The 23,378-nt window shown below is 34.5% G+C and overlaps 1 protein-coding gene across 3 annotated transcripts; it reads right to left on the bottom strand.

The window, feature by feature from the left end:
• Positions 1 to 422: 422 nt before the first annotated feature.
• LOC129002968 (succinate-semialdehyde dehydrogenase, mitochondrial-like) lies at positions 423 to 21,817 on the bottom strand. 3 transcript variants are annotated; one of them, XM_054431118.1, is made up of 10 exons: positions 21,734 to 21,817; positions 12,943 to 13,160; positions 12,589 to 12,759; positions 11,053 to 11,133; positions 9,107 to 9,239; positions 8,060 to 8,167; positions 7,723 to 7,886; positions 6,484 to 6,642; positions 5,710 to 5,882; positions 423 to 765 (listed from the first exon to the last, which is right to left on the bottom strand). In XM_054431118.1, the coding sequence occupies exons 2-10, from the start codon at positions 13,150 to 13,152 to the stop codon at positions 501 to 503; spliced, it is 1,464 nt and encodes a 487-aa protein (XP_054287093.1). In that variant the 5' UTR covers positions 13,153 to 13,160; positions 21,734 to 21,817; the 3' UTR covers positions 423 to 500. The 3 variants fall into 3 exon arrangements, with proteins under 3 accessions (XP_054287093.1, XP_054287095.1, XP_054287092.1); XM_054431120.1 differs by lacking the exon at positions 21,734 to 21,817 and adding an exon at positions 13,864 to 13,882; XM_054431117.1 differs by lacking the exon at positions 21,734 to 21,817 and adding an exon at positions 13,478 to 13,554.
• Between the last annotated feature and the right edge of the window lie 1,561 nt (positions 21,818 to 23,378).

Here is a 23,378-nt window from a genome sequence, read left to right as displayed (position 1 = left end):
TGTATATTGAAGCATTGTTGTACAGTTGGTTACAAGAAAATATAAAAAACTGTACATTCTAATTTCTTATGTTATTTTTATATGTCTTTTTGATTTGTGATAAATTTATGGGAATGCGAGAGAAGGTACACCACTTTCTGTGTGTTTGTATCCTTCAATCACTTAGTCTGCAGGTTTTTTGGAACTCAGAAATTCTAACAGTTAATTATTAACAGTGTCAAAGATTTAAAGTGTTTTCTCTGTTCCATTTTTTTTTAAGTTAATTTATGTTTTAGCTTGTATAACATTATCCTTTTTGACTCTGAAGGTGACATAGCATTCTGTAACAAACAAATTGTGACTAAAAAAATCATACATACTTACTGTTAAAATTTAAATGAAATCTCCAGGTTTGAGAAGGATTTATATAAAGTAAAACGTACTTGATTTACAACAACATTTATCACAGATCAAGTTTAAATAATCGACCATGAGCTCCGACCACCAGACCGCGGCTGATGTCAGGCGTTGCCGAAACATAGAGATTTGATGTAAGTGAACTCTTCAATGCCGTGGTGTGAACCTTCTCGTCCTAGACCAGACTCTTTGATTCCTCCGAAGGCGATTTCTGCTGATGAAATCAATGACTCGTTGATTCCCACCATCCCCACCTCCAAGTTCTTGGCTACTCTCCACGCTTGCGAGACATCGTTTGTAAAGAAGTATCCTGCAAGACCTCGGGAAGTATTGTTGGCTTGTTGCACAGCTTCTCCTTCAGTGGAAAACCTGGTAATTCGTCACCGTTTTAAGGTAAAGCACGGTGAAAATTATAGAATAATGATATATCAAACGTTTAAAATGGTTATAAGAGATGAAAGTAAAATGGTAAACACTAAATAGTGAATCAAATTTGTAGAATTAAGTATATTGCGTTTTTTTTTTAGGGATTATGGGAAACATTTTCTCCAATGCGACTAAAACCAAATTTAAACATCAAAGGATACCTTTTGTTGTTTGTACTCTTGTTCAAGATGTAGAATGAAATAGCTATTATAATTATAGAAAAAATAAAAACTCTTACAAATCCTAGATCCATCAATTGAGAAGAGGTCTTATGCCTTTGAACTTTCAAGAGGAAAGCTATTGTGAATTATCAAGAGTGAGTTGTGACACTATAATATACAGAGTGATTGATATAAGTGTGCCAGCTGTTTAGTTGCAAAGTTATAAGATACTAGCTGTTGTACCCGTGCTTTGCAACGGGAAGAGAACACGAAATAGAAACATTTTGATCTTTACATCTGTTGATAAAATAGTTACACATAAGCCTTTTAAAAACAAAATTTTACCTTTATGGCCTTAATAAGATATCTGTTGTCATAAATGTAAAAAAATAATAGTACTGCACCCTGTTGGTAAACCTTTTAACTTTTTAATGCTATTCAATATCATAGAACCAACTTGTGTAGTTGAAACAGCTGACAAAATTCTTTTATTCCTTTTAAATACGATTACTCATAAGGTTAACATGGGAAATTCCAGAGCCACTGGGGCGGAGCCCGAAAGGACTTTTAAGATAAGAATGTGTCTATATGTTAATCGGGAATGTGAGCTATCATCATACCAAATTTCAGCCCAATCCGACCAGTATTTTTTGCGTTTACTTGTCACAAACATACATCAATCCATCCATACATCCAAACTTTCTCATTTATAATATTACTAGCTGTACCCGTGGGCCTTGCCCCGTTTTACTTCATAAGTGAGCTCGTTCGCATGGCTCAATCACGTCCTGGTTGAAGTTCGTTCGCTATGCTCACTCACCTTTAGAATGGAGCTCGTTCGCTGCGCTCACTTGCCTTCAGGTTAACTCGTTCGCTACGCTAACTCGCCTCCAGGATGAAGTTCGTTCGCTACGCTCACTCACCTTTTGGTTGCAAATTAGCTGTTATCATAGATTAAAAAAAAATAATAGTGCTGCACCCTGTTGGTAATCCTTGTATGTTTTTAATGCTTTTGCATATCATAGAATCAACTTTTTAGTTGAAACAGCTAGGGGTCTGCGGGTCAGACTTTTTTGGTTCGGGTCGGGTCGGGTCGGGCCGATAATTTTGGTCCTCGGGTTTCGGGCCAAAATCGGGTCGGGCCAAAAATTATTAATTACTGGATTTTTTATATTTTTTTAACTCCTATCTGTGTTTTTAATATTACTTGAAAATAATATATGGGAAAAAAATGTATTTATGTATATTATTTCATGTTCATAACTTATTTACAGCTTAGAAGTTGCCTCAACTGCAAGAAAGAAGAAAATAATTTTTTTTATCAAGCCATTCTTTCCCATTTTCATAACTGTTGAAATATCTAAACAGCTATATTTCAACAAGTTTGTAATGGAACTTAATATAAAAGGATCATAAACAAATCAATTAACCTTATCACAAGTTTAGGGCCTGTGCACTGGCTTCAAGACTGCAAGCAAGAAGAAAATAAAAATTCTACGTTTCCACCATGCAATATGAATCATTCATTCCCTGCCTCCTAACCTCCTAAGTACAAAAACCTCACACTTACAATAGCATTATTAGTTACATCATCATAAATAACGAATTATCTATTATTGGCATTAGTAGGCCTACAGCTTTACATAGGAATTATTTTTTATAGGGCCTAAAATAGTAATAGACTAAGCAACATGACAAGTGGAGAACTCATTGAAGAAAAGATATTGTGTAAACTAATTTACTATAAAACTCTAAAACAGTAAAAATAGCACACATACATTGTTTATGGTACAGTAGAATCCCGCAAACTCGGCACTCGATAACCCGGCAGTCTGGAAAACTCGGCCATCACCTGGCTAAGATAATTAGTGATTTGTTGTGTCCGAGTTAAACATTGACTCAAGCCAGGTCAAGTCATATAATTCACAACTCTGTACCAAGGATTTGTTGTTCTATATCTGATCACTTAATACTGGCTTTTTATATAAAAAAGGCGGTTAAAAAGCTTTAAAATTGTATTGATCTTATTTTTAACCCTAGTTCCCAATAATCCGGCATTTCACAAACTTGGCAACCTTCCAATCCACATTACGCCGAGTTTGCAAGACTCTACTGTATAGTTATAGTAAAGACTGTAAAAATTGCATATCATGTCATAGGTACACAGTTATAGATACACAGTTATAGGCACAGTTATAGGTATTGCAAGAGATCCTAAAACAACTGATTTTAGCTAATAAATGAAAAGAATTAAAAATCCATAAACTCAAGTCAAACAATATCACAATTATTAGGTACCCAAAAAGGAACTCTTAATATATAGAAAATTATATTAAATCAAGAGAAAAGAAAGTTAAATGCTAATTTGGCAACATAAGCAGACAGCAGAGACATTATAGTGCCCTAATTAGCAACACAACTCAATGTTTTTATACTGTAAGTCAATGTTTTTGAAACTGTAGGGTCTTTTTCTCGGTAGGAAGGGTAGTAGAATGTAAACAAAAAACCATGAATCACTCTCACAGCCGGGCCCGGGGACACTCAAGGTTACAGACCCTCCCCCTCCCCTCCCCAACCCCTCTTACACAACCCGAGCCAGGCCCGGGGACACTCAAGGTCATAGACCCTCCCCCTCCCCCGCCCCTATTACACCACCTGGTTCTGGTTGTTCCAATTGCTGACAAAATGCAAGTAACGAAACAAGGAAGTAGAGACAAAAAGATATATTTTCTTTATTCAAAAATATAAAACTGTTACAGATAATTTATAAAGAAATTAATTCATGGTAGTTTGTGTCTTGTAAATATTGTATTGGATCTTAGAAATATCTTTTTTGAAACTCTATCTAACCTAAGAAAAAAATAATTTTACTGATGAAAACTTTCATAAAATAAAATTATAAAATATTTAGGCCTAACCTCTTTGTAGACTTGCTGATACTTGATACTTTAAAAAAAAAAATGAAATAGTGACCATACAATGCCTAACCAGACGATCAGAAGTGTTGTTTTGTTTTGTTACTGAATGACAAAAAGGACAATAGGAAAATAAAAGAACAAGATACAGATCTGTACACTATATCAGATATTTCTTTTGTTTATAATTTATTATGTAAATAAAATATTAAAATATATTTTAAACTAGGTATGGAATAAACAATAAATAATTAAAATGGGACCTCTGGATAAATAGTCTTTCTTTTGACTTCGTTTTCTTTGCACTCAGTGTTTCCATTCGCGGGATTATTATCCCGAAAACGGGATTTTCAGACCTTGAGCGGGATTAAAACGGGATGCGGGATAAAACGAGATTTTCGGCTGTGATGACTATTTTCATTTTTCTCTACTTAATTTAAGAGAAAAATTAACTTTAATTGATTAAAAACTGTAGCAGAATATAATCGTGATGTTTAAACAACTTTATAAACATGATACGTCAAGTATAATACTAGGTATTATACAAAAGAATTCATGCGGGATAAAACGGGATTTTTCACAATTTAAAAGCGGGATAAAACGGGATTTCTCGACCCCGTAAGCGGGATTATTTTTTTGGTCGTGTGGAAACACTGTTTGCACTGTTGTTTTGTCAGTAGACGACTGGCTCTGGCTTGGCTAGTGACAGTAAGGCAATTGCTCTGTTGTGTCTTTGTTCTTAAACGTGAGCAAACTTAATATTTAATTCTAATTTTAACATTTTAATTCCTCTGTAATAATATATATAAGAGTGTTTCTTTGAAAATTACTTATTATAACTTTGAAAATAATAATAATTTTTTTTGGCCTGACCCGATCTTGGCCCGAACAAATCTCTGACCCGACCCGGTCTCTCGGGCCTTCCGCTGGCCCGACCCGACCCGAAAAAATCGGGGACCCGCAGACCCCTAGAAACAGCTGACTAAATTATTTAATTCCCTTTTAATATGAATACTCATAAGGTTAACATGGGGAATTATAGAGCCACTGGGGCGGAGCCCGAAAGGATTTTTGAGATAAGAATATGCCTATATGTTAATCGGGAATGTGAGCTATCGTCATGCCAAATTTCAGCAAAATCCGTCCAGTGGTTAATGCGTTCACTAGAATATATATCATATATATAGTAGGATATCTAAAAATACGCTAAAAATTTTAAATTTTAACTGCCTTGGATTTTTTGTTTAACACATTTTGGTCAATTTGAAAAGTCTTTTTAGCCGCTATCTTTCAATATCGCTGACAAATTTGATTTTTCTTATGGAAAACCCTATATTGTATGAATTTTTAGAATTTAAATGCCATTTAAAAACAAAAACGTTTGTATTCTTGACATTTTTTCTCTAAAGCTACTCATTTAGGAGTTACAGCGTGTTATAACTAAGAAAAAATTACTTGTGGTGAACATTCTGCGCCATGTGGCCCATATACGAGTAAGTTTAGAGAGAAAATGCTAGGAGTAAATAAGTCTTAAAATTGCATCTACATTCTTAAAACCCCATAAAATACATAGTTTTATTATTTTAACATTTTCTACTATTTTGGAAAATGGCGGCCATTTTTGAAACAATGGAGTCAATTTTTTTATAGCCTTTTTTAGAATTTTAGTTATAAAATTTGGGATTACACTATACATTTTTGTTGGTTTCTAAAAATTAACCAAAATATTGTACATTTTTCTGGGGGGGGGGAGATATTCAGGAGCTGTAGACACCTTGAGTAACAGAAAAAATAAGAAAAAAAACACTAACCTCATACACACAACGACAGGACCAAAGATTTCTTCTTTTGTACATAGCATATCTGAGGTAACGTTGGTCAGTAACGTTGGGTGGAAGAATTTGTCACCAACCTCAAGAGCACGCTTACCCCCACAGTGAACTTTGGCTCCTTTGGCTATAGCATCATCCACGATGCGGGTAACCTTGAAACAGACAGTAAAGATATTGATATTACAATTTGAATTTGTTTACTTTAAGATCTTTAAGTAAGAAAAATATAACACATGTGTTATTGTGTTGGGCTGATAAGCTAGATTGTACTGGATCGCCAACACTATCTTATCACAGCAGTTACAACTTGCTTGTCTATGTGACTTATACTGTACTGTAACGGTACTTAACTTTGTAGTCTATCGTTTTGGTTTAAGAAAATGTAAAATGATCAAAACAGTGAGGAGAATAAGCTGAACTGAATCAGAGCAGAAAAGCAAGAGTAAGATAGTTGTTTAGTTTCAGTAAGAAGAATGGGGGAACATTCCTAGGAAATAAGAGTCTGCGGTGAAAGAGAGAAGACCTACATAAGGAAAAGACAATATTTTACACACAGGGCTTTATCTTACAAAATCTCAATACAGTAAAATTTGTATGGGCTTCCATGTTTTCTATTAGTGTATAATTGATTATTAAAGGATCTAAAACGTTTCCCTGTGTAACGGTAGTTGAAAAGTGGCTGATTAAAACCAACTTGTTAAGTATCACCAAGTTACATAAAGTAAAAGTGCAATGTTGAATACTAGACTTTACCTTAGCAACTTGAGCATCATTGATCAAAGGTCCAGTAGTGGTGTTGGGGTCGAACCCATCACCCAGCTTAATGTCTGTATGAATTCTTTTTACCATCTTCTCAACAAATGATTCAAACACATCATTATGAATGAAAAATCGGTTTGGACTGATACAAGCCTGTAAAAATACAATTAAAATGAGTATATTTTCATGTCAGTGAGTGTTACTGTTATGGACTGTGTAAGTATTTAATGTTTTATTACTTTGAAAATATATTGAAATTTTACCCAATTTGGGTTTAAAACCCTTCTCAAAAGAGTAAATAACTACCATGTCAAAGGTAAATGAAGATCTAACAATGAAAATACAATTTTGTTAGAACTTGAGGTGTGCCAGCCTGATATTTTAATCAAGCCAAACTAGAGGTAATAGTGTGATCATTTGCCGTCGTGTTCGACTTTTGGGATTACTGCGAAATCCGGAATATCTTCCCTAGTCACGGAAATATCACCACTATCTGTCCAGACGCGGCAAAATCCTGAATATCAACAGAATTGCCATCATCGTCTCCAACAGTCATGTGGACATTATCATCGTCTCCCGCAATGGCGGCAAAATTATGATACCTCCTACGGCCGTGTAGCCATCATCCCGCGATCACGAAAACGTGATCGTCGTCAAGCGCAATGGCAGCAAAATCATGAACATCTTCCGCGGCCATGTAAACATAATTATCGTCTCCCACAGTCACGATAACAAGATCGACATCAAGTGCTATCGCGGCCAAATCATTATCATCTTCCTCGGCCGTGTAGACATCATCATCGTCTCCCGCGGTCACGAAAACGTGATCGTCATCTAGCACGAAAAAGTGATTGTCATCTTGCACAATTGCGGCAAAATAATGATAATTCCCGACTTTGATATCAAAATAAAGACTAAATCCCGACTTTTCAAGACCATTTTGAAATTCAATACTAATTCCCGATTTTCCCGACTACTAGACACCCCTATATTTTGAAATTTATTTATTTTACACTACGCTATTAATATTTTAATCAAATGATTCAAGTTTTTATTTATTTAGTTATTGAAGCACAATTATTTAGTTTTTCAATTTGATTATTGTTCTTATTTCATTGTTGTTTCCTACAATTATTGAAAGAAATGTATGGTATTTTTATCAGGACACGAGCTTATAAACTTGTTACACTAACAAATCATTTTTACAAGCAAGTAAATCTTCCACTACTATACCTGACCACAGTTCCTAAACTTGGCGGCCATCGCACACTCCACGGCTCTCTCAATGTCGGCAGTGTTGAACACTATGAACGGAGCGTTGCCTCCAAGCTCCAGACTAACGCGCTTGACTCCTACAGCACACTGATTGTACAACAGCTTACCTACCTCCGTGGACCCTAGGGCAACAGGAAGTAAACAGTAGTATAAAAATCCAGGGTTTGGATCATTCCCTTACAAAAGTGATATTGCAACAATAAAAGATAAAATAAAATTATAGGTTGAAATAATGTGTTTGTTGTTTTGTTGTTTTAATGTAAACTCAAATAACTTGAATCTTTATTACACCAACCTGTGAATGAGAGGCCAGCAACGGAAGGACTTTGACATAAGACTCTCCCAATCTCGGCAGCGTTGGCTCTGGTGCAGGTTACAACATTGAAAACTCCTTTTGGAAACCCTGAAACAATCACCAGTTCACTTTCATTTTCTACATTCATTCATTTTCTACATTGATTCCATAAAACGTAAGCACTATCATGCAACAGAGATGAGTCAATCCTTCACTTCTTTACCCTACCCAAATTAAATTTGAATTCTATTAAAAAATTACAAGAATGTTTTAAATTTTCACCATTTCTATTCACCGCAGAATTTAACCGAACACCGTGACAGGAAAGTCACAGACTCCTGTCACAACACAAATTTCATTCCAGTATTGTACAGATATTGCCCAACAACTCATTTGGTAAAGTCAAAAGGTCGCTGAAGGTATCCCACTTGATTCAATGAATGGTTTTCGATTTGCTTACAAAATGTGACTGGAAATGTAGCAGTATTTGTAAACAACATTCAATGTAAACAGATCAGTGACAGCTAGAAGTGAGAATCTTAAACCAAACAGCTGTTAGCTATTTCATAAATGATGTATGTAATAAACATTGGGAGAAAACTTGATAAAAATCGCACAATATAGGGGTTTTGATGGTTGGTTATTTTATTTCCAAAGTAGCGAGGCCATATTGTAATAGCCAAAGACACTCTCACCAATTCAGTGAATACAGAAAAAAATTTGAATCTTGATTGGTACTCTAATTATCTCGGAATAGGCCGCGTAAATTGACATTTTGGCGTCACAGACAGAATGACAGAGAGACTGACAGACATACAGAGAGAAAAACAGACAGACGGACAGAAATTGAGATAAGACTATTCCGGCTTTCTTAGGCTATTAAACATTAAAATAACCAACAACTGCATGATTCTACGCAATGTACAGACAAATTGTAATTTTATTTATGTAGACTTGACCATTCTTTGATAAACTTTTAGGTTAGTGCCAGTAATCCAATTCTATGCATCAGCCTATATTTGTTTTCATAGTCAACAGCTTAGTTACCAGCGAGCTGTACAGTGTAGGCGAGTGCTAACGCAGTGAGAGGTGTGTCTTCTGCAGGTTTGATCACGCACGTACACCCGGCCGCAAGTGCTGCCGCTGCTTTACGAGTGATCATAGCATGAGGGAAGTTCCACTGTCAATCATAAAATCGTGTATGACCTTTTGTTGATCAAATTGATTTTGAAAAGCCATAGCACAAGAGATTGTGTGCCTTGTATTATATGTAATGTTAATTATTTTTAAGCCTACATTATTATAGTATTTAGCGAATTTTCTATTAGTACAGTAAAAATAAGCGAAAAATTCCATAAAACTAAAAAGAAAATGGCACAAGTAAGGAATTTGGTTGGGTGTACCTTCCTTTTGAACATACTAAAAAGTCCCCTAAAATTGAAGCGGCTATATTTCTGTATTTTTTGCTATAGGCCTAGTGGCTTTATTATTAGAGATACAGGAAAAATCTAAATGTACAAAATGTAGTCCATCTAAAAATACACATTTTTTGCATTTGTGTTGTATTTTTTGTATTTGTTGTATTTATAATTTTTTTTCTAAACTCAACTGTTTTTGAGTTATTTGTGATTAAGTATATTTAGTTTTTTTTATTTATCAAAAATAGGCGAAACCCATTGAAATTGACGTTTACTTTCAAGGTTTACGAAAATTCATCCCATTAGTGTGATACTATAAAATCTTAAAATTAAATTTATTTAATGAGTAAAATAACTCCACCACATCAAACCTGCAGACTCAGCAAATTTCCAGTTGACTGATTAGATGTTTTATTAAATTTATATAAATAAAATTATGTTTATCGAGTACCTAGGTTTGCTGCTACAGAGAGATTAATATAGTATAGTGTGTTTTTTTAGTAAATGCCAATAAATATAATATAAACTAATTTTCCAAGTTTGATTTAAATAAATCTATAAACAAGTAAACTACAACAGTTTACTTATTCTTATTCATAAGAATAGCATGAGAATTGAATTAACACATTTGTGTTTACTAAAAAGATGGCGGTTCACCGTCACGATTTGAATACTAACCAAAGGGGTTTTCAAATGGAGAAGGAACAAGATATTTAAGGAATATTAACTCGTACCAAGTACCGGAAATATTGTATGTAGTGAGGTAAACAAACACATTTTGTAAAGTACGCAATAGTCATATTAATATTTTATCCTCATTTGTACCCATTAAATAAAGTTACATTTTAATATTTTGATGGTACTACCACACTAACTAACACAAGTAGACTTGACATCTCATTGTAAATTTGGAAGGTTGTTTTTTGTGTCTAGTTCATGTTGGTGATAAAGAAATTTTGTTTCTATTATTTTAGGGATAATTTTGTGATTTGTACTTTACTGTTTGGTTATATAATTAGGTGACCAGTTATTGTTTACGATTAGATTGTTTTATTTGGTTTAACGAGGTTTTCAATGACTGAAATAACTAGAAACAAATTGCAAACAAAACACAACCTCTATTCCACTGGCCGGAACTAACAAAAAAATTCTTTGGCTGATCCATAAGGATGAGAAATCTATGGGAGAATGTTTTAACCATGATATCAATCTGTTTTACTTATCTCCTTTTGAAAACCCCTTCGGTTAGTATTCCTAGTCTGATAGCTAGCCCACAAGCTACAGGTCACATTATACTATCTAATGTTTTGTCCAAATGACTTCTTCAGTTCATTAAAGAAAAAATGTCAGTTAATAAAATATCCCTGCCGCAGCAAACCTGCAGACTTCTCTTTCTGCAGGGTCCAGTTCTTACCATGAGACCTACGGTAATAGCTTATTATCTATTTAGGAAATTCGCCAACAGTTAGGATCTTAAATTTTACAAAGAGCAACTAATATTATTTGAGTGAATTTCAAAAGTGTTACTAAGTCTACAATTTAGTTACGGTATAGGTTCACAATTAAGTTACTCACAGGTGTTATGAGGGATACAACTCCTATTGGCTGTTTAATGAACACTAACTGTTTGTTGGCTGGACTAGGCACAACTTCTCCCTGTAATCAGATGGATTTTTTTAGAATTAAAAAAACATTCCTAAATACACTTTTGAGTTACATTTCTTTTGAGTAGTTTGGTTACATTTCTATTTTAACTTTCGATATAAACAAAATATATTACTGAGGTGGTGGGTAACCTGAAATCTGAAGGGCAGGGTTGATAAAAGGTGTTTTTCTATTCTGCTGAGAAGCCAAAAAATTTATACATTAGATAGGTAAATGACATTTAATAAAAATTGTATTATTGTTTATGATTAAATTTTGAATTTACATTATTTTAAATGGTGAAAAGTTATTTAGGCCTACCCCCCCCCCCCCCTCAACACAGTAGACCCCCCCTTATTAAACCTCGCATTAACCGACAATCAGATCATCTGCCCTCGCTCGTAAAATATTACAGTTAACTTTAACTGTCTTTGTTTTGAGAGCAGTTCGGTTTAACCACCGCTTTCCAGAAATCTCGGCATTTCTGCTCCAAAGCTCGGCAATGGGAACAATACACTAAACTCTACAGTATATTACCGGCTATAAATAAACATCCTGTCTCGTAACAAAATGTTTGCTTGCATCTGCTTGTTCCGTTTAGGTCAGTTAAGCCCCTCTTAAGTGACCCTAACGGGACCGTAGCTGGTTCGGACAGCTCAAAAGGTCGGTTCAAACAAGCCATCCCCAAAAACCTAAAAAAATGAATTGCTATTAAATTGAAATTAATCATTATTCATTATTCTGAAGCTGTGCGTTCATTATTTAAAAAACAAAGTCCACTGTATTTCCAATACTTTAAATGTTTAAACCAGTATTTAAGATCCAAAATGTTTAAAATCTTTTGAGCTAGTTTTCTTAAAATCCTATTTTGAAACGTAATTCATTAACTAACTAAAAATTTAAGTTAAGGAATGAATACCAGTAAAAATAAAATTATTATTACCCTGTGTATTTGTTGAAGCACTAACTACCGAACAAAAGATTGATGTACAGTACTGTAACTATTAAACATACCTTTGTCTATTAATACAACTAGACATTCCATCCCCATATTATATTTGTAGCCAGATTTTTATGAAAATTGTCATAGTTGATTTGAGCCCCCGACAGATTGTGCTGATCTAAATTACTAAATTCTGTCAAATACACTTAAACTTTTTTATCAAGGCAAACTCAGGGAATGGCTCATGGTGAGCTATAGCAACTGTTATGACCCATCAACCTGGTCAGCAACAAAAAAAGGTATAAAATAGAATTTTAGACACTAGCACATTTTGTGACTGGCTCACACAACTACCTTCTTTTTTAATAAAAAATTGGCAACAGCTGGTCCATATAGATCTGGGATGTATACTTCAGTATCCAATAGTCAATGTTATTACATAATGAAAAAGTGATAAACATCTGGCTAAATATTGAATCAATATTTTGCGTTAAGCCCAAGTCCTGTGATCATATTACACTTACATTTATTCTCCTCGCTTCTTCAGAAAACCATTCAACAAATGAGTTTCCGTAAGCCACTTCTCCCATCGCCTCGTTGAGTGGTTTACCAGACTCGGCTGTCATTATGTGAGCGAGATCTTTGCTGTGATCGTCCAACACATTGTACCATCTCCTCAGCATCATAGCTCGCTCCTACAAACATACAATTGTTTTGAACACTTTCCTTTGTTATACCTATTTTATTTATCATCTTACGTGCTTAACATACAATTTTTTTATGAACAGACACACACAGTGTTCACAGGATGAGTAAAAAGAAAATAAATTCCTAATTTGAGTTTAAATTCAAAGAGAATTGACCCGTTTGATAAATACCTTAGCAGTGAGGGACGACCAGCTTTTGAAGGCGTTGTCAGCCGCAGCTATTGCCAGCTCACAGTCCACAGCCACCATGTCTGGTACACTCGTCAATACTTCACCCGTGGAGGGAGAAGATACGGTGAAGGTGTGGCCTGACAATGCATCTACCCACTCTCCGTTGACAAACCCCTTGGAATGTGGCAGTAGCGACGTTATCAGCTTCATGTTAGAACCTGTAGGGATAATAAAAAATAAATCATCACAGCTACAGAAACCCCAGTTAGTAACAAAGCTCCACAAAGTATCTAAGACACCCCACACCCACCTTTATTTTCATTATATTTTATTCATACAATACAAACCATTTTTCAAAAAAATACAAAAAAAAGATGTTGACATACAAAATGTTGGTTTGGAATTTAAAAAATAAACGATAATGAATGCGTAGCTCTCTCTCTTTGCTTAGTTGGAGACAGAACCTATATTGTTTGTTCTTGGTTGAACATGAGGTTGAAATTCGATAACTGAAAATGACAGGAAATAGGCCTACCTTTCATTAAGATTATCTTCTATGTGCAAATAATAGATAGATACGGGTTCAGTGTTACAAGGAATCTTGAATCCCACTAAAAAAAACGGTGGAGTTCCAATAAATTTTAATAGTGTTGATATGAGTACAATTTATTTAGACTAATTATTTTAAGCATTGAGATATAAAAACCTGAAATTGAAAATGTAGACTCAAAATTGAAACATTGCATTAGGTTACATGAAAATACAATTATCATTTACATAACGTCATACAACATTCAGTTGTTTAAAAACTATTTAATATACCTATATAATTTTTGGAGATTGATTTAGGTGTTAATCTCATTGCTACAATTAAAAGCAAAAATATAAAGAGATATGTAGAAGTAATTGTTGTTATGTTACCTTTACTTAATATCTAGCTGTAAGTTGATCTTTCAATAATTGTAGCCTAAGTAAGGTCATACAACAAGACCCTAGTTCATAAATGACAGGCTTATCTGTAATGTGTATTGGTGGTGTTATCAGCATACAGGGGCCATTTTGTGATTGAAATCAACTTGCAATACTGTAGGTTAAGTTATAACTTTTACATTTCCATAACAATTAAGTCATGTACATTTCCATAATCAACATAACTTAACCTCTTTAAAATTTAACTTTAAATAACATTTGTCATATTGATTTATCATTTTTTTTCACAGAGACATTTCTTGGACAAAATATTAACTGGATTTTAACTTAATCCTTCAATATTAGCCTATTTGTTGTTTTGTCTCTATGGGACTAACTTTTATTTGGGTTTATACCAGTTTCCCCCACCATTAATTAATTAACTTTTAAACTTAACTTGGGCTATATGTGATGTGTTTACTGCCCCAAGTAACTTAGATGTAGAGCTAAGTTAATACATTAAACCATAAGTAATCCGCTAACTACAAACCAATATGATTACTATGAAACAGTATTTTAGTCTCCCACAAGAAAATTTTGAGATTAGCCTAAGTAAGTTAGGAATTTTGGCATTTTTGTCATAAAGTACAGACATTAAAAAAACTCTAGCCTTTGTTTAATTTACATTGCATATTGGCAACTGGTTCTAATTTTAGTCAGTTTAATTATTTTGAGTGATAGATTTAGAGTATTATTTCAGAGCGGCTTCAGTTTAAATTGTTGTTTAAGAATCCTACAGTAGCCTATTAACAAACCAGGTTATGGTTCTCAAGATTTATGTAGGATTGCCATATCCCCGGATTTTCCCGAAGATTACCGGATTTTGACATTCAAAATTTAGCTCCCTAGGGGATTTCTGCAAAAAGTAAAAAATCTCCACTTTTTTACTCTCTATTTAAATAGGCCTACATTATAAAATGACACTTTTGGAATAAAATGAATGATTGTGTTTGCAAATATCGTTATCCAATGACTGAAAAATACAACTCTTGTACTCTCTACTACGTTTCTTTTTCCTTGGTTTCACTGTGGCCAGCAACGTCTTTATATTTATATTATTTTTTATATTTATCGTCTGTTTCATTGCTCCCAGTCCTTCAATTTGCTTCTGCTTGCCAGTCCGAAGGTATCTGTGTTCACTACCAAAGCCTATCAGACAGAGAGCGATAATTCGGTTATTCGTTATTTTTAGTTACATGTGACATGCAATGAAACATTTTAAATATTTTCGCGTACTGTTTGAATATTTACACAGAATATAGGCCTAGCACGAATATTGAACAGAAACGGTATGGACTAATAAATATAAACAAATTAAACCGCTGGCCCAAATGTCTAAGTATAGGCTAATAACGGTAACAACTGGTTTGGATGTTTATTGACAGTTCCATTTAAATAATAATAAAAACGTTTTTAAGTTAGCCTACTTTTGGGCCAGTGACATAATTTTGTTTATGTTTAAGTTTATGTCCCATACAGTTTCTGTCATAATATTTTTGCTATAGGGTATGTAAGTTACTAGCCTACCTATACAATTTTGCTAGCCCATTAAATTTATCCACAATAATAGTAGGGGCCGCTAGCTAAAATCTCCTCTTTTTAGCGAATTTCCCATATAGGGAATAAGCTATTACCGTAGTACTCATGGTAAGACCTGGACGCGGGACCGATTTTTTTTTCGTTTTGAGGTCCCTAGAGGCCAAAAACACCATCCGTTCAAATTCATATATATATATATATGTGTCCGTCAGCACGATAACTCGAGCAAAAATGATCCGATTTTGCTGAAATTTGGTACAAACGTGTAAACGTACGTTTATTCGAACGAGTTCGCGTTCCAGCATGATCGGACCATGGGAACGGGGGTTTACGGGGGGTTTTATGGGGTAAAAATAGGTTTTTCCCATTTTTGACCAAAAAAACATAAAATTTAGCAATTTCTTTCCAAACCATTTTGTAGAGCTTAAAAAAAAACAAATAATTTAGTATATTGAAGCGTTAGTATGCGCCTAATGGTTACGGAGGAAATTCCAAAAAAATTGTAAATTTAAAATTCCCATGTTATTCTTATGGAGAATAAGTAAACTGTTGTAGTTTGCTTGTTTGTGAACATATTTTGATCAAATTTGGAAAATGTTTTTATTTCTTACTAACTATTCACATTTTACAAAAAAAACAGTTTTACCCTCCCTGATGCAGCAAACCTAAGTACTTTTTAAACTAATTCTATTTAAATCGAGAATAAATGTTATATTTTTAAGTAGAGATTTCAGTGTAAATCCAACCAGTCAAATGGAAATTCGCTTAGTCTGCAGGTTTGCTGCGGCGGGGGTATTTACACATATTATCATATGGCAAACTTAGATTTATGAGGCAAAAGTTAGCAGAACAGTTACGCTAAGCCTATTACGATGGTCAAATAGTTTAGGAAGTTTTGTATTGAATTGCATTGAGAGGGAATCAAGCTATTTTATTTAACTTACTTAACGTGTGGCCATAAGCCTAACATAAGCTGTTATAGCTGATCCATTAAAATGTTTACAGTATTATGCTGCATCCTACTGCTGTGTCTGATGTTCTGTGTAAATATTGTCTTCAACTTGAAGGTTCAATCATTTGAATAAAAAAATCTCTCTATAGACCTAACATCATTGGGTCTAATGTTGGGGCCCATACTCAGACAGAAGAAAGGGATTGCAAGCAACAAACTTCAGTATGATGATACTTAACAACACGTTCACGATTGGAAATAATTTTTAAAAGAATAAGTAGGTAACTTAAGTTAACTTGACTTTGACTTAAGTTATATAAAGAACTAACTTAAACTTTTCTCACAGGCTAGACAGATTAAATTGGCCAAATCACAGTTAGTTAGTTGACACTAGCAAATGTTTGTACAACTGGAAACAATTATGAGAGGCAACCTTTACGCCACTGCAAAATTTCCAAAGCTATCTAAGTTAATGTAGCTTAAGCCTAATTTGGTTTCTTGCCATTAAGTTAACAAAGTCTTAAGTGTCATTAAAATTGTTTTAATTTTGATGTTACTACCAATTAATTTTGTTGACATATCAGTTAAGTATTCGATTATTATTCATTTGTATTCGATCCCTTTGTCATTCATTGGTGTGGCCTATAGTGTGGGAAATAATAAGCTTAATAATATTTTAAGTTATATAATAATAATACAATACAATAATACAATCAGTTAAGTATTTGATTATTATTAATTTGTATTCGATCCCTTTGTCATTCATTGGTGTGGCCTATAGGCCTAGTTTGGGAAATAATAAGCTTGGTTTAAACATTTCTATCAGCTATCTAAGTATGGCATCGCTGGAGAGGCCCGTAGAACTTTAGCCGATTACCTTCACAACAGGAGACAATTTGTGTCATTACAAAGAGCCTCCTCTCAAATCAAAGACCTTCACCATGGTGTGCCTCAAGGATCTGTGCTAGGACCCATCCTGTTTGTCATCATGATAAATGACCTATCTTTCAACAGACGCACACTTCTTTTTGCAGACGACACTACGCTGTTAACGAGGCACAGTAACCTTACTGACCTGAAGGCTGAGGCATCCTACTTGCTTGAGGAAACCAAGGAGTGGTTTGCAAGAAACCGGCTAAAACTCAATGAATGAGAAAACCCAAGCCATCACCTGCACTCTCAAGAAAGGTAATGGGCGATGAGGCAGTAAAACTTCTTGGCTTTTGGATTGACTCAAAGATCAATTGGAGTCAGCATATTGAGAAGGTATGCGTTAGATTAAGCAGAATTCTATTCCTTGTACGAAAACTAAAGTACCAGATCACTCGTCCCTATCTGCTAATGGTCTATCACTCTCTCTTCCATAGCCACATAAACTATGGCCTGGCTGTGTGGGGACATAGCCCCGCTACCCAAAGTCTGCTGCTACTTCAAAAGAAGGCCGTACGTATAATAACATCGTCAAGTTCAACTGACCATTGTCGGCCTATTTTCAAGGAGCTTGGCATCCTGACCGTTCACAGCCAATACGTGCTTTTACCTTTTTTACCTTTTACCTCTTCTTTCTTCACCACAATCCTCAGATCGGGGAGTCGTCAAAATTTCTCCTTCTTCATCTTCTTGGCAGCCTTTCAGCTAGCCCAGTGCAGGTGTGTATAAGTGTGTTCTTGTATGTATTCCTTTGTTGAGTAATATGGTTTGTTTATAAGGTAGTTTTTTAGTGTCTTTAGAAATGTGGTATGATTTGAAATGTTTTTAATTTTTTCTGGCAGAAGATTTATGTATTTAGATCCTGTGTATGTTGGGGTGTTGCTGAATTTTTTTAGTCTGTGTTGTGGCAGGTTTATATTGTTTTTGTGTCTGGTGTTGTGATTATGATAATGTGACCGGAGTGTTGGATTGGATTTTTTTGCTAGGAGAATGGTTTCTAGGATGTATTGTGAGAAAACGGTGGGGATTTTGAGCTGGATGAATAGGGGTCTACAATGTTCCAGATAGTGTGTCCTGCATATCGTCCGTAGTACTTTCTTTTGTAGGATAAGTAGTTTGTCCATATTGTTTGCAGATGATGATCCCCATGTTGCAATTCCGTAACTCAGGTGAGAAGCAAAAAGCGAGAAGTAGGCTATTCTGGAGGTTTCTTCGTCGGTTATGGTGCGAATTCGTTTGATGCCATAGTGTGCAGAGGCCAGTTTTTTACACAGATGTTCGATGTGTTGCTGCCAGGATAAATTTTTATCAACAATTATTCCCAGGAATTTAGTTGTTTCTTGCGTTGTGATACTGATGTTGGTCCAGTCGCTTTGATCTTCTAGGTTGTTGCTTGGTTTGAAATTAATGTGTGTAGTTTTACTGGTATTAAGTTTTAGATTTAGGTTGTTGCATATTGTTGTTGCTTGTTCTACTGCTGTGGTTATGAGTTGTTGGTTATTTTTATTTCTATCTGTAGGTATTATTATGGTGGTATCATCTGCAAATAGAATACATTTGAATTCTTTTGATAATTTTTCCGGTACATCATTAATATATATCAGGAAGAAAAGTGGGCCAAGTATGGAGCCTTGAGGAATGCCTTTTGTATTCTGTTTAAGTGGTGATTTGGTTGTTATAATTATGTTGTTCACTTGCTGATCGGTTTCAACATATTGGTACCTATGGTCAAGATAGTTTTTTATTAGTGCCAATGCTTCTCCTTCAATATGTACTTTTTTTAGCTTTTGTAGAAGTATATCCCAATCCAATGAGTCGAACGCTTTTTGAAGGTCTAAGAAAAGTCCCGATGCATTTTTTCTGTCTTCCCAAATACTTGTTATGTCTTCGCAGAGTTCTGCAATTGCGGTATTTGTTCCTCGTTTCTTCCGGAAGCCATGTTGACAGTTTGTGAGTAGGTTGTTTGTTTCTAGGTGATTAATGATTTGCTCGTATATTTCTCTTTCTAATAGTTTGGATATTGTTGGTAAGTTGGATATGGGCCTATAATTTCCAGGATTTTCTTTGTCTCCTTTTTTAAATTTTGGGTAAATCTTAGATATTTTTAAGTTTTTAGGTATTTGATTTTTGTTGAGTGAGGTGTTGATTATATGGAGTAAAGGTTCCGTTACTTCTTCTCTGCAGTACCTAAGCAGCTTTCCCGTGATTTCATCGTAGCCCGCAGCATTGTTGGACTTGATATGGGTAAAAAGTTTCTTTAGTTTATCTTCTGATATGCATTTAAATTTTGAAAGAGATGGTGTATTGGTTGTGTTTTCGATTTGTTCAATATCTGTAGTGCAGTTTACTTTGTTATGATTTAGTTCTTCTATTGGGTTTATAAAGAAATCATTTAAAATACTTGTAACTTCAGTTGGGTTTGTGATTTTCCTGTTGTCATGTAGTAGGGTTATGTTGGTTTGGTTTCTAACAGTCTTCACCCTTTCTGCGTTTATGGTTCTCCATATTTCCTTGGTTTTGTTGTCTGATTTTTCAATTTTATTTATTGTATGTTTTGTGCGCTGTGATCTAATGAGTTGGTCGTATTCTTTTTTTATCTTATAATAATTTTCTTTATCTTGAGTACAGCCACTCTGTTCATATCTGTTCTGCGCAGATTGCAGTTGTTTTCTTTTTGAGATAGTGTCTTCGTTCCAGAATATGGTGTTTTTCCTGTATTGTATTTTTCTGACGGTCTTGGGGATAGCTTGGTCAAGGTTAATTAGCAGGGTTTTTAGGAATTCATTGTATTTGTTGTCAATTTGGTTTTGGGTATAAACGGGTGTCCAGTCGATCTGTTTTAGTAGGTTCTTCATTTCCTCCAGATTATGGTCGGTGTATTTTCTACTACTTTTGTACAGGGGGCCTTGAATTGATATTTTATCTAATATATCGCATACAATTGTGTGGTGATCTGATATTGGGTTTTTGAGAGCTGAAACTTTTATTCTATTTTGTTCTAAATTTGTATAGCAGCCGTCTATGCTGGTGGATGTTGTAGCTGTGGTTCTTGTTTGCGGTATGTTGTAAATATAGCATCCATGTTCACTGAGGAGGTTCGAAAGATCAATTATTTCTGGATTTTGAGTTTTAGTTATATCAAGATTTGTATCCCCTATGATTAGTATGTTTGTTTTCCTTTTTATGAGCTGCTGCAAAGAGTAATCAAGTTTTTCCAGAAAGTCTGCGGTTTTTGTGCTAGGTGATCTGTAGGTTGTCAGAAGTAGGATGTTGTCTGTCTTTAGTTTAATGTTAATTACTATTGTTTCAAATAGACATTCTTCAGGCTTGCTTAATCCATTAAGTTTGATTTCATTTATTTGAGTTTGTATTTTTGTGTCTAAAAAAATTGCGATTCCGCCCCATAAATGGATTTTCCGGCAGAAGTAGGTATTTAAAATATAGCCTTCAATGTGAGTTTGCAGTAGATTTTCTTCCTTTAGTCCATGTTCAGATAATATCAATATGTGGGGTTTGAGTTTTTGAATTTCAATTTGTAATTTATCTAATTTGTTTTGTAGGCCTCTCTGTATATTTAGGTGGAGTATTCTAAGTGGTTGGGCTTGGTTGTTTTTAGGGGATTGGCTTTTTGCTAGTTCGTTGGAGGGTTTGAGGCTGTTTCGGAGTTTGGGGTCGTTTGGTTCCCATTGCTTGACTTTGGCGTTGCATTTATCTTGAATACAGATGCTTAACATCCTAGCCCTCCTGAAAGATAATGAACCATCCTTCATAACTAGAAGTGTACAGCATGATTATGGGACGCGCAGAGCATGTGATCTTGACCTGCCCCGCTGCCGACTCAGTCACACTCTTAACTCCTACCCATCGCTTGCTATTCGGCTTTTTAATACACTGCCGATAGGAGTTCGTGCTCTAGACAAAAAGAGATTTAAGCTGACGCTACGCCAGAGTTTGCTAAGTAGACCACTTTACTCCTGGCAAGAAATCTTTGACGAGCCTCTGGTTTTTGTAAATAATACCGCCATTGTTGCTTAGTTGTATATATATGTTTTGTGTTTAAATGTTTTTAATGTAAATAAGACGCAATCTATCCAACTTTGTTGGTCAAAAATGAAGTAACCAAGTTAGGATAGCACTCAGGTGAATTTTGTTAATTTACATTATTTAATTAATTATGACAGTTCGGATCATACAACACTGATAAGTCCAACCTTATTTGATAAAATTAATATAAGTTAAGCTAACTTAGCTTAAGTACACTTAAGTTAGGCCTATTAATGCTAAGGGTTAGGTCTATATTTTATTTGACAGTAATGCCCTATATTCATTTACTAGTAAAATGGACACTACATTTTCTGAATTAAAGAGTGACATAAAATTACAATAGTACATAATATTTACCTTAATTTTAGCTTCAACTTCAGCTTATAATAAATCAATCAGTCCCAGAACATAGCATAACCTATCATGCCACTTTTACTCACGAAAACAAGCTGAATGAAATTGTCAAATGACAAAAAAATTGATACACTGAATAACAGATGATTGATTTTGATTTTTTTCCCTCTAGTTTGCTAAGCAGGCTTCGGTTTAATAGACCAGGCAACCTCGATGTACACTGAGTTGTGGTTGCTTCGAGACGTAGGAATTGGCTAACTCAGGAACTCGCTAACTCGGTCGTGTGGCGGAACTGGCTAACTCTGGAACTGGCTAACCGTCTCAGTCAGGAATTGGCTAACTCCGGAACCCGCTAACTCGATTTTGTCTCGCGGCGGAATTCGCTAACTCTGGAAGTCGCTAACCCGGCCGCGCCCACTGCTCGGAGCGGTGCCAACCTTGTACGACAAAATAATCGTACACTGCCGTATTTCAAAATGTCAGTGTCTATAAAGATACAGTAAATGTTATTGTTTTTTGTTATCAATTCCACTTTTAACAGATAACTAGCCCAAAGTAATTAAAAGACAATTAAAACATCATGAAAAAATGTTTTTTTATTAAACTGTACAATGGCCAGTTAAATGTTTATGATTTCGATCTTAAATATAAATGCCATCAGTATAAAAGAAAATAATAGAATATGAAAAATATTCAAAATTTAGTTTAATTGGTAATAAATAATTAAACCTCTACGAAATTAAGCTAAAATACACGCAAGTTCTTAAACACGGAAAACAGATTTAATTGTAATGTCGTAATAAACCAAAACCATTAATTAATACAGTCATCAACCATCGTAACTTTCATAATTAATTCATAGATTTTAAATTTAATGTTCGTCTTTGAACCGTCCAACTTACGTGTACACATATGATGACATAGACTAAGTTATTATCTAGGCCTAATAGTTTGAACCAAAGCATTGTAGGCCTACTAGTAAATAGTTGCCTAATTCTAAAATGTGTTGAATTTTTTAGCAATAATGTTACATGTTTTAAAACAGTTTTTAGATTGTACACCTAAGCACCACTAGTAAAAAATAGGAGAAGATATAATATTCATATAACAAAACGTGACAGGGTTATTTTAATTCACGATTTTTAATAAACTAATTGACGGATTTTCCTGATTTGAGTGTTGGGTTTCCTTTATATTGCTTTCACAAACGATATAAACTATAGCAAGCCATTGCTCGGTTCACTGTTCCCCAGTACTGAGCTACACAATAGACAATAGCTTTGTTTTTGGATAAGATAGAACCAGCCTGGAAAAAAAACTCCAGACTTTTAAAAAGTAAGCCTACTGAAAGACGTAAAATTAATATTAATTCAACAAAATTAAGAGGATGACCCGGGTTCTACACTAATAGCCTACGATAAAAGAAATTTACAAGTTGTATTTATGCATAGACCAACTTTTAATGCAATCCATGAATACATTAGGCCTACCACTTTATAATGTATTAATAAATATTTATTTAAATTCAATAGCTCTATTTAAAAATACGTAACCACTACAATGTAATTCTGTAATGACGTTTAACGTGTAAATTTTATTATGATTTATGATTTAAGGTTACTACAAGCCCAGTATATAAAATACGAAC

The sequence above is a fragment of the Macrosteles quadrilineatus genome, unplaced genomic scaffold (genome assembly GCF_028750875.1).
Source record: "Macrosteles quadrilineatus isolate MER2022 unplaced genomic scaffold, UCM_ALF_1.0 Scaffold_9__3_contigs__length_116548681, whole genome shotgun sequence".
Lineage (NCBI taxonomy): Eukaryota > Metazoa > Arthropoda > Insecta > Hemiptera > Cicadellidae > Macrosteles > Macrosteles quadrilineatus.
The sequence above is the reverse complement of the archived record's forward strand: the minus strand, read 5'-3'. Positions and strand labels throughout refer to the sequence as shown.

Excerpts from the sequence above, each read along its gene's own strand:
- LOC129002968 (XM_054431117.1), bottom strand. Across the intron at positions 6,643-7,722 it reads AGTTTAGGAACTGTGGTCAG|GCTTGTATCAGTCCAAACCG; the intron begins GTATAGTAGTGG and ends GTATTTTTACAG. Across the intron at positions 5,883-6,483 it reads ATGATGCTCAAGTTGCTAAG|GTTACCCGCATCGTGGATGA; the intron begins GTAAAGTCTAGT and ends GTCTGTTTCAAG.